The following is a 12507-nucleotide window of genomic DNA, read 5'->3' on the forward strand; positions in this document are numbered from 1 at the left end:
CTACAATGAGCACAAGTTGACTACATGAGAGAATCTGAATTGCTTAATAAAAATTGCCTCATTTGCATTTATGGACAATTCTTGGTGTAGGCATCCATGAATATTAACATCTGTTTAGACTGATCCTAGTGTACCAGCGTGTGGGATACCACTATATAGAACAAAGCTGAATCTCTTTCGAACCACGTTTGCATAATGTTTCTTTACAATACATACACCATTTCACCAAAATTCCCAAACCCCAACACCACTGAAGATCAAAGTTTAAAAGTAATTTCAGCAAGACTAGAAAGCCTACATGGAAAATAATATCCTCACCCGTTTATTGTTGATTTTACCATTTGTTAACCCAGGTTTTGTTTTTTGAACTCTGTATGAATACAATGTAATTTTTGCAGAAAGTCATACACCTCCATGTTTAAACACACGTATTATACATATTGAAAGGTTACTCTGTCTCAAGTTTTCCTTTTAACGTCTCATTAAAGGGGTGGGGGGGTCCGTTGCCACCAATTCACCAGAGTCCAAGTCCGTCTCTTAAGTCAGATGACACGGGGATTCAACGCGTAGAGGTCTGACAGACGTTCTCCTCTGTAGTGCATTGTGCTAGTGCATTCAACCAGTGTGTCAGTATTCAACCATATAAGCTTGGTTTCTTTTATTACACAAATACAGAAATATATTTTACATGGAGCTTAGCACGCTATGTGGCTGCTCGCCCTACTATAGGACAGTGCAATAAATACAAATATACGCACACTAGAAAAGGTCTAACTGCCATGATCTACACCTGGTTTATAAGTACAAATTTACCTAGTCAACAATATGACAAACTGAGCAGAAAAAGTGGAGTTAGCAGTAATAGGCTACTATGAAAAACAAGGCTAAAAGCAAAAGTGTTCTCAAGCTACTGAAAATTTGCTACCTTTAATATGAGAATATAGGGCCTAATTCTGCAAGGTGCAGATTTGTCATCCGTAGGCTGCAGCGGAACATGCTTCCCCCCCCACCACCATTGAACAATGAATACTTCTACACTTCATTTGGCTCTGATAACGGTTTATAAATAACACACTATAATGTCTATTAAACTATACAGCAACATGACATTGATTGCCTAATCCTGAATACAAAGTTCAAAGAACATGACTACAAAGGCCAAAGAGCAAATGTCGTTGACTAAAAGCATCTCCACTTCGGAATTCCATTTTATTGAGTAATCTAGTACGCAAACAGTTCTCGATCATGAAAACAAAGGAAACAGATTTTCCTATTCCACTTCATTCCAGTAGTAATTTATCCATACACCAACCTTATAAAGTTAGCAATGGAACTTAAGAGTTAGCCCCTCAGAGCTATATATTTATATAATTTTATATATATGCACATTTACTTTGAGTTATGCAAAATCTGAAAAAAAATGTTTGAAAGAAAACTCAGAATATATCACAGCTTTTTTTTTTTTTCCGGCGAAAAAAATACAAATTAGTTTTATAACCACTATTCAATTTATCAAACTTTTTTCTGAAGTATTTACTTTTAATTATGTACACATTACAGGAAATAAAACTTTTTCCACAAACATTCTTCAAGGTGACTGTTATTAAGAGGATGACAGAATAATAGCAGGAAGAATATTAAACATATGGGGGTGGGGGGTGATCAGGTTTCAGCTTTTAAAAAGTAAAAAGTCACCATATAATTAAGTACAAAAACCTGCATTGAATGACAACTGCTGGTGTAGTAACTTGATCAGGTATGGAGACCAAGAGTATAGTAAAGCCCTATGGTAATATTAACTTTTGTAGCATTTCCACTAAATGTTGGCAAAGTTTCCGTAGCATTAGCTTATATAAACACAGGAGTCCTCAGTCTGCTGCATAAAATGAAACAAGTGTTTTGTTTTGTTTTTCACTTCTTTCGAAATGCACCTGTAATTTAGAGAGTGTCCCTTACAAGCTGCATATTGAATCTTTGCTTCAGAAAAATATCTGTTTGGCATCTCCAGGACTCTGTTCCATGGGACAATAGGGGCATTTTAATCTAGAGACAAAGACAGCATGTTAGAAGTGTACAAAAGCAAAAAACCAAGCAGCAAAGCAGCACAGAGATAGCACTAGAGATCTCCAACAGCTGAAATAACAGACCACTAAGTATTTTCGTGCATTATTTTGCTACAGTGGCGCCAAGCTCTCAGTTAAATATGATACCATAGACAAGAAAGGGAATGACTACGTGTTCTTATTCAATATGCTCTACTTGGCTCCACTGAACAGATTCCTACCCTTAAAAAGGGCCCCAATCAGTTATATACATGTTTTCAAATGCTCTTTTGTCGCTTACCTTGTTATTCCCGCTTAGTTTATTAAAAACAAAGACGTTAGATCTTAAAATTCATTCATCATTTTATCCCATGCGATTGGTTGTTGTATTTTGCTCAGTTTGAACTTGGAAATTAGACCGATCATTTTCACTTCAGTTTATGGTTAAAACTTAGTGGGTGCATCCACACGTGTCCCTATGGAGCCTTTGTTACTTCACTGTCATTTAGTACTTCCTTTTGTACTAAATGATGGTGTAGTAACAGCCCAGATTGCGCTGTGCACATGGTTATTTTTGGCTGCTACATCACTGCAGCAATAACTATAACAAGGGAGTGCACTGCTATAGCAATGTAGCTGTGGCATCACGGTTTGTGACCAGCAACGTAGTAGCATCACGTGTAGATGCGCCAAGTGACTTCCACTGGCCTCAGGTACTACCGTATTTACTCAATTCCAGAAAAAGGTTTCTTTCTTCATTTGCCATGTGCGGGAGGGAGTGGGGCAGGCCCTTCATCTTGGAATTGAGTATGAGGTGGGGGGAGAACAGACAGCTGCTGCCTGCCCCCTGCGCCGCCACCCTTGCTCCAGCGCAAAAAGTCCCAGCCCAGGCTGGTAACACCTTGCTGGGGTTGTTAGACAAACACCTTGTTAGGGTCATTTGACCCCAGTACTCTTTTCTGCCGTGGCCGGGGGTCGGACTTGATGATCTGCTCAGGTCCCTTCCGACCCTACAAACTATGAAACTATGAAACAGCAACAGCAGCTGGAGCAGAGATGGAGCCTGCTGCAATGCAAGTGTAAGCAGCACGGGGAAGGGAGGAGCAGGGCAGAGAAGGAAAACAGGCTGGGGGACAGAGCCAGCAGGGATGGAGGCACAAGAGGGGCAAGTGGAGCAGAGAGGGATAAGGGGCTGTTTGACCCCTCACTGCTTGCTCCCCCCGATGTCCTGCTACCTCCCCAACCTGTTCTCCACCCCGCATCTCCTCCCCTGCCACTGCTTTCGCCACCGCAGCAGTGGGGGCATGAATTTAAGATGACCATCCACATAATTATATTCTATACATGGAAAATTATAACAAATGTATAAATTCACTATGTGTGCAATCTAGTTATTGGGGAGGTCATCTTAAATTCAGTATTGTCTTGGATTTGGGTAAATACAGTAGTTTGGATGCTATTCTGATGGGAACGTAAACACCAGCCAAAAATTTCCTTTACAAAAATGTTTATTTTATTAGGTTGTGTGAAACCCTTCTTTATAAAACCCAACTTGGTCCATCAGGATTGTTACATTGTGCATTACTTCTATACCTTAGAAGCTACATGTCCTAAAGCACAACGAATAATAGTTGTATATGTTCCTTTCCTAAAAAATATTTTCTTTTCTTCTAATGTGGTCTCTCTCCAAAAGACATGACAACACCCTTATTCATTAGGCACTTAAATGTCTACGATGGAATGACCTCAGCAGAAATAATGGTCTGCTCAAAGGTAATTAACTTCTCAGGTCTTCTCCAAGACTTCTCCCCCTGTTTAAATTCAATAATTCATTTGTACTTATTACTTCTGTCAAAATGAAGGATATTTCAGAAGTGATATAAACCTATGCAGTGAGGTCCTTATTATAGCTACACCAAATGCTGCCACTCTGCTTCAAAAACGTTATCCATAAAGTTAACTTAACTAGTTTCCACCAATTTTGTAATTATATCCTGCTCTCTCCCTGAATTCAATTTATCATCACCCAGACTTTGCTACATGTATAAGAATGATACTTACTTGCTGCCATTAAACATTTTATTCAGAGCATCTCTTGAGATAATGTGACCGCAGACTAATTTCATAGGTGGATTATTATCTGTTGTTTGCTGACGAAGAATTGGACAGGCAAATATTGAATGATACCAGCACTTTTTACCAAGGTCCACTTCAATCTGCGTAAAACAAATTACGTTTACCATCTCTTTTGAGACATCGTGTTTCCAGAAGACAACAATCAGCTTTCCTCTAATGCAGTGGCACTTATTTAACCACACTTCAATACAGCAGCAGGATCTGCGTTGATGTCTACAAATCTCCAGCCAGAAAAATTTCATAGGCATCTTAAGTCAGACTGCTATACATTTTTTCAGGGTATCGTGACAATTGCAAGAGATGTATAGCAGAGCATAAATCTGCACAGGCAAGTTAATGGACCTGACGGCCCACAAAGACTTAAATTTCTAGGCAAAGATTTTTAAAGGAGGCTAAAGGGAGCTGGATGATCAATCCCCATCAGCAACTAACTAGAACAGGTTATGCAAATCCCCTAAGGCAGCCATGAATAGTTCCACTTCAACTCTAGATTCACCTCAAGAGTCATATGCAATAGCTTCAGTTCACTTCTTTCAGTTACCAAGGTGTGAGATACTGGCTAAGCAAAAACTCTTCCACTGCTCAGACGGGTTGATTTCAAGGAGAAAAACTGCCTGCTGATTTCACTTTTGGGGGCTAAGCGGATAAAAATCAAGGATGCAAAAAAATCAGATGCAGTTCAGCAGGAACAAAGTGCGGAACAGCTTCATGAACACGGTCATGGCAGTAATCTGGAATTTATTACTAATGAGCTACCCTAAAAGCAGAACTAAGGGCTGCAACTCAGGCCCCCCAGTCTTTGCAAACAAGGCCATTCCTGCTCACTTTAAGCAGACCCAGCAGTGGAGCAATACAACAGCAAGCTGTATGTGGAGCTGAAGTCCAGCTGAAAGATGTTAATCTGATTTTTTCCTTCCCCCTTGTATTGTGACATGCGCTAACAGCATGCACAATTAGTGCATGTTCCTCAGATGGACTATGCTGCTGACAGAACTGCTACTACTTGCAGAACAAGAGACCCTCAAAAGTCACGTTCAGTCCGTCTGAAGTCCAGTGCATACTCACCGGCAGTTCATCTTTCTGATTCCAAACTCCAGTGCACTGTCTTTGTTCAATCACAGCTTTGATATTAATTAGAGCTGGCAATGCTACACAACCTGCTGAAAAACTGAAGAACAAGAAAAGTATTAATACAGAAAGCTGTTTTATGAACAACTACCTCTCAAGGTCCTACCTCCTCAATGCAGTACTAAGAACTAACATGGGAAAACTCTTGGCTCTGTTACCTAAAGAGGAAAGAGAATGATCCAAGTGTATCATATCAACGATTTGAGTTATTTGTATTAACACAGTGTCTAAGCCACCTCCATTGTAGATCAGAGCTCCATTGTGGTAGGCTCTGTAAAGAGCACACAAGAAAAGTCAATCCGAGCTCCAAAGCTTACAAGCCAAGTGCTTGATTGTACTGTTTTATTTCACTTTCCACCATACAAGAGGAAAAAGGAGCTTACAGTCATGCTGACTTACATACGGTACAGAGAAATAAGTACACAACAAGGGTGGCTAAAACACAGTTCAAATGTAGCCTAAGATGCTGTACATAAGTACCTGTCCTACAATAATTCCTTGATGAAACACAGGAATAACTTGTCTCTACACCTGGGCTCTTAGACCAAGATGAAAATGAAGCCTCTTCAGACAAAAATCGCTCAGTGGATGTAAGCACCAAATGTGGCCAGTGGCTGGGCGAATTAGGGTGCTCTGACACTTTGCTGTCTATCCCAGGATGTCTTCAAACTAGTGAAGTACACTACGAGGCTTCAGCAGTAAGCAGGAACATGCCTTTCTGTGAAGTCACGAGAAGGTACAAATATTTTGCATTGACCACCCACTTCAACACCTATTCAAAACCAGAGTTCTCATACCAACATTGCTACCCAACTCTGGGAGTCACTTCACTATCCGAGCCATTTTCATGAAGTAATCACATATGGGGCATAAATAGGAAAACTCTTAAGGCGTCTCCACACCAGTCACAATTAAAAACACCTTGGCTCGACTGATTTCATGGCAATTTCAAGGCAACTGTCTAACATGAGTATCAATAAAAGGGAGGGACTTTTCCATATGATTAGCAGTGTCATGGGCACCTGTACTGATAATGAACTGTGTGCATTATGGTGCCAACATTCAAGACAATGTCAATAAGAAAATACTAAGCGACTGGATTTTATTCACCCGAAGTAAGGTCAACTAATAAATGCTGTTGCTAAACAGATGTAGATTCAGTTGAAGTTTTTTTCCTTTCAGCTTTGCTATGCCAAACAAAATGTGTCCTAGAAAAAACATCTAATTCCTATGACTCATGTACATACAATTAACTCTCTGTGAAATCCTGCATAAAAGAATTTGCGCCTCTTTAAAATTAGTAAACTAAGTGAAGACTATTACTGATAGTAACAAGCAAGGAGATAACCATGAAAACACAGTGGAGTTTTTGTCAAGAACTGAGACTCCCTGCAGGAGGAAAACCACTTATTTCTTGTCTTACCTCTAAAAGGAAAATTGGAATGTAAAGATTTTTCACTTTGGGATGTACAGCCTAGTGGCTATACGGTGTCTGTATATGCACTATCTGCAGAAAGGGTGGAAAGAGTCAGCTGACTTCTTATATTTCTAATGGTCTGCAGCAGACTATTGCATTTGCAGTTGTAGCAGCAACGGGGCATGAAAACACAAGTTTTCACCTCTGCAAATTGTGAATTCTAATGACTTTAATGCAAATTTCATATCCTGAAATCACCATTCACTACCCTTTAAAACAGAGCTCCATCATAGAACCAAAGCAAAAGATGACTGGATCAAAGATAACGCAGCAAGAACACCTAACGGAAAAAGCAAGTCGTGAAATGGCTTGGGTTTTCAACTGCCAAGCTGTGGTGAAAATCCTCAACACATTTGCTTCAGTACAAAATGGCTGGTGACCATCCTACTCTTTCATACAGATGGGTGACCTACAGAACTTAAGTCTCATTATGTAATGCTTCATATGGGGCTCAGTGGATAGCTACCTGGCTCACGACAGAGCACTGCATGCTGGAGGGGTCATAGCTCCCAGGACCCACTAAAGTGTGCACCCGCAGATGACTGTTTAATGTTAACTAGATAGGGCTCTTTTTTACTCAGCAAGTTCCCACTGCAACCTTCAGCTGAAAAAAGTGTAGGCACCTGACCTCAGAAACACTGAAATGCAAGATGCCATACCTAACACTAAGAGGTGATTCAACTGAGAGACCCAGGAGAGCACAGGCATCCCTTGTGAAGATGTCACAGATGTCTGCCCACTGGTTTGCGTCTAGTAGATGAACGTACGGAGAGTTCTCGATACCTTGTCTCAAGTACACCAGGCTGCCCATCAAAACCTGAATATCTGTGAAGGACAAGAATGCTCAAGACCATTACATTTACACATTTTTATGCCCTAATTAGAAGACTACTCTGAGCTTTTGGCCTTTTGATAAGAAACCATATATAACACAAATATACAGCAAATCAGTAATATTCAATTATACTAAGATACACAGCCATCTGGACCAAATATGGACATAGCCACCATAGAGAAAAATCTCTCTTCTTTTAACAGCGGACTAATTAACCATTAGATCTTATGACAAGCTGGATATAACAATTTGGAACTCGGGACAATAAAGTGTTATTACCTATATTACCATTTACAGCTTTCTATGATTCTATGCAATGGCAGAAGTCTAAAAAGAGTACTTAGTGCACCTCTATTTCATTCTGCATCAATGTGACAATATTTGAGGTGATCAGAATTTTAAAATAAATGATATTCTGAATGGCTCTGTATATTGCCATTATTTTGAAAATAATTCAAAACTGTGAGGATGCAGGGGCAAAGCTCGCTGTGAAAGAGACAGTGTTCCCAAATATGATAAAAGAAAAATTATTTTATAATTCAAGATGCTACCACAAGTTTCTTAGGCAGACTTTGTCAGTACCTGTCATCTTGAGGGTTTATTTTTAAACTAACTCCTTGTGGGAGGTGCTGCAAAGCAAGAAGGGATCAGTACAATTGCAAGTGGGTGGGAAAGATGGGGGGAGGGCAGGGGTTAAAGGGAGTAAAGCAAAACACCAGATAAATGACTTTAAAAAGCCTATTCAATTATATATTGAATATGCATGTCAACTTTCTCCTGGCTGTAGACCAAAACTGATATGAATCTTAAATGAGGCATACAAAGAAGAGGACAAAGAAAGCAAACATCTTCCTCCACGCCACTGATCTCACCAACCCACTATTCCTACCCCAATACTTACCAGCTGGAGTGCCTAAAACATACATAAAATTTATGGCCTTAGTTTCACCTAGGGATTACTGAAATAGTTATTGCTTATACACAACTACTCTTAAAATACTGTTCCTTTTGTTCCCTAGAATTTAAGACATCACTGAAGCATCACAACTTCCTCCCAAACACATTCTTGTATTAAAAGTAACCTTCATCTTCCACTAAAAATGTAAATAATTCATTAGACACAAACACAGAAGTAAGAGACTAATGCAATTCAAATCAAGTGCCTAGAACCAAATGCATTACTCTGAAATAGCTAAAAAGTCACTTACCTTTCTGATGGTTCAGAGCAAACGGCTGAAAGTTTTTAGCATACTGCAATGCCTCTCTCTGGTTTGCTGTTCCGCCCATCAATAAACTAATGAAATATAATCTGTGCAGTTTGAATTCCAGGGAACTGTTCTGCGCCATAAGCATTTCTCTGTTAGATACTGCCCACCTAAGAGAAATGAGGGGAAAATAATACATTTCAGCCTATGAGGAATGTAGGAGTTGTAACTAGAACAGCCTCTTCAAGAAGGATTTCTGCAAGAACCTAAGTTTCCTTGCAATATTCAGGGCTCAGACGATATCTATACACTCAATAAAAAACAATAAGCCTCACAGCACAGCTAAAAAAATATATATCTGTAAAACCTCTCCATCCAATACTCAAATAGCATCATTTCTGGTACTGAATAGAGCAGCCTCTGTTGAAGATCCCCAGAAAACATCATCTAACAACCTAAAGCAGGAAAGGAGCATCCTACATGAAGCTAGGTTGCAAGACAAATTTAATTAGGGAGTTATAAAGTTAGGAATCTGACCAGTACACCTAGAGATTAAACATGTTAAAATCAGGCTGCTACAGAATCTTTAATAACCACAAATTGTCAAGATCTGTTTTGCATTTCATCCCCAGGCTGAGCCTTGAGAACACCCTCCAGAGCGATATCATCTACTGAATCACCAGCACCCCTCTGGCTCACTTTCCAGCTTTATCACGCATTATGATAATACTGTAAAATATTAGTTGTAAATACTAAAAACATTTTTCAAAACCAATCATTGAAGAGCTTGAAAAACGTTTCGATCATTCAGGCTTTTGATAAAACCTAACCCCGTCGCAACTCATTTTGTTTGGTTTTTTTAATCTGGTTGGACCAAAAGCAATTTAAGTGTTCTGAAGATGCACAAGTTGTAGTGAGAATAATCCATCTGTTTCTCATTAGTGTTAATTATACTGTTTTCAATATGATGGCCAATTACTGAAAACAGCAGCCTTTCACCTCATGAAGGAAGGGATTAAGTAGTAGCTTATAAAGGAGAGGTGTGTAGAGTCTCAGCTTTTTTATCTCAGGTCAAATCAGCCACACAAAAAGCAAGGAAACTATATTCCCTCTTCCTCCCCCCATGTTGCACTATATCAAAGAGTTCAATCACTTGGTGAAAAGTCCCCCTGCATAGGTAAGGCACATCTCTGAGCAAGCAAGATTATACTTCCATTCTATGTTGGTCTAAGAAAACAGATTCAGACTTCCAAACAAAATTTTTCTCAGCCTCTAAGGATGTATGGTGAAAATGGAGCACTTATGAATAACATTTAACCCCATCACACCTCATTTTGGTTTTTTACATACATTTGGATCTATAATTTCACCAGTGAAACGTGGCCTCGCTGCCTGGGTAGATAACGTTTCCACCAGCATAATTAGACTTTACATTGGTGAAGATAAAGAATGGAAAGATGAGAAAAGCCCTCTATGAGAGCAGCTTTACCCAATTCAACACTGAACTACTCCTAAAAGCATCATGCGTAAAACACCACCGAGATGAGAGCGGTCGTGCAGTATGTGGTGTGGCAGACACGTCTGTGGCACCACACACTGCACGTTCAGTTGTTGTCCACGCTGCCAAGGGAGCAGCAGAGGGGCTTTTTGACCCCTGGATTCAGGGGTCAAAAAAACCTCACCAAAAAAACAGCGGAGTGCTGCACTCAGCAACAGCATGCGCCGCCCAAAGCTGGAGGTGCACACTGCTGCCAGCCAGGCTCCGCGTGGCAGAAGCGATGCAGCTGCAGGCCCCCAGGACTTCAGGTAAGGCTGCTGGGGCCAGCCCAGCCTGCCCTACCCCACTCGGGGTAACTTGCCATGGGCCAGAGCGTGTGTAGCACAGACATTCTCCATGGACAACTAGCGGCGGCACAAAATGTATGTCTGGATGTGGCCACAGTGTCTTCTGTCCACAACCTATCCTAGAGTAGCTGTTTACTCGAGGCAAATCAGCTACCATCTGCTTGGTCATCACCTAGTGGCAAGCCTCTATAACAACACCCACTAAGTGCACCTACTCCAGGATGTGGAGTGGACAATTTACATTCGTGTACAAAATCAGCCAGCCCTCATATGGTTAGAACCACACAAAGCAGTCAGTACTGTATTCTCCAGTATGCATCCCACGTAGAACTTCTCGGACAACTCTTATTGTAGGAAGAGCGTCCGTGATATAGTCCAGGTCACCCAGCTGCTGCCACCACTAAAATTTAAATTCCCACTGAAAACAGAAGTGCCAAACATCAGCCATGGAGTGATCCTGCTTTACATGGATCCAAAAGGAAAGAGCGTTCAGCAAGCAGTGAGCTAGCTATCAACATCATTTAAGAGAATTTCTTAGTTCTTTTCTTATTAAAAAGATTCCATGCAATGAGACTTAAGGTGACACATGATAATTGTTTATTAATTAAGTTCAAGTTCAACCCACATATACTTTCCATCTCGCTTTGAAATGATGCCTTGGCAACTGCAGCGCCTGTCCTCCTGAACAATTCTCGTACTTCTTTCAGAACAATGCTTGCTTTGTTATGAACGTTTTCACCTTCGTGACTCAAATCTAATCTGAACATTTATTTCTACATGGGACATAATAACAGTGAGAGATTGCATGTTCTCCCAATTTAAACACACAAAAAAAATCAGGTTTTATCAAAAAACAAGCATCACAGCCTAACTTCATGCCCATCTAGCTTTTAATTTTAAGTTATGGCCCTCCTCCCTGCCAAGACCCCAACAACTTTAAGACTCTATTAGACTCGAAAGCTGTACAAGCACATGAGAAGACAAAGCCTCCTCTCTGAAAAGGTTACAACATAAAATTTAGATGTTTCAAGCAAATCCCTGCACCCACGTGGAGATTCACAGGGCTTTATAAAGGAGCGCCGTTTCCCTGCAGGGAATAACGGCCCACATGCCACAATACGATCTAAATGAATCTCTGTGCCTACTTGCAATCTTTCCAGTCAAAGGGGTACTGCTGGAATCACATGGGGCAGAATCCAGGACCAAGCCGAGTGAAATATGAAAAAGCAAACCACTGGCACGTGCTCTAGGATCAGTGGTTCTCAACCTTTTTAGAACCGTGGCCTCCCCTTGTTAGAAACAGGGCATCCCCTTTGAAAGTGCCAGTTCTTACCTTTCACTTGTGTTGTGACTATGGAAAATAAATAATGGGGTAATTCTTCGATGGAACTTGGAAAAAGAACAACAGGTCAGAACGGTCTTGACACTATAGACTGCTATTTGAAATCTTCCGGTTTATCTTGTGAATTATGTGTAGGTGTTCACACACCTAAGAGTGCACATATTAGTTTTAAAAAATCCCAAGCCCTTACGATTTTAAAGGCTTCATTTTTAATCATCTAGTGCAGGTGTTGACAACCGATAGCCTATGAGCTGCATCTAACCCATGGGTTTTGTATGCTGGAAATTTCACCGGCACCACCGTTTCAGAAACAATGGCCAGGTCCTAGGTGCTGCCCCTTCTCAGACCTAAGCTGGGTCACTTTTGCCCGCCAGCAGAAAGCCGTATTGACCACCGATCTGGAGGTTCTATCAGTAATTTCTATTGATTCCTCCCTATTTGGTAAATTTCCATCATAATCTGTGCACGCTAGAGATTTTAAAAGTATGAACTTTAAT

The 12507-nt window shown here is 40.5% G+C and overlaps 1 protein-coding gene across 1 annotated transcript in view; it reads right to left on the reverse strand.

The window, feature by feature from the left end:
- Nucleotides 1-295: 295 nt before the first annotated feature.
- Nucleotides 296-12507, reverse strand: part of RMND5A (required for meiotic nuclear division 5 homolog A) — a 43092-nt gene continuing 30880 nt past the window's right edge. The window contains exons 5-9 of the mRNA XM_090035334.1: nucleotides 8827-8993; nucleotides 7443-7608; nucleotides 5244-5346; nucleotides 4104-4258; nucleotides 296-2043 (exon numbers count right to left, since the gene is read on the reverse strand). Coding sequence (XP_089891460.1) covers nucleotides 1980-2043; nucleotides 4104-4258; nucleotides 5244-5346; nucleotides 7443-7608; nucleotides 8827-8993 — 655 coding nt within the window. The 3' untranslated portion in view covers nucleotides 296-1979. The remainder of the gene's footprint in view (nucleotides 2044-4103; nucleotides 4259-5243; nucleotides 5347-7442; nucleotides 7609-8826; nucleotides 8994-12507) is intronic.

This window comes from Crocodylus siamensis, chromosome 2, assembly GCF_052110815.1.
Source record: "Crocodylus siamensis isolate JL-2025a chromosome 2, ASM5211081v1, whole genome shotgun sequence".
Lineage (NCBI taxonomy): Eukaryota > Metazoa > Chordata > Crocodylia > Crocodylidae > Crocodylus > Crocodylus siamensis.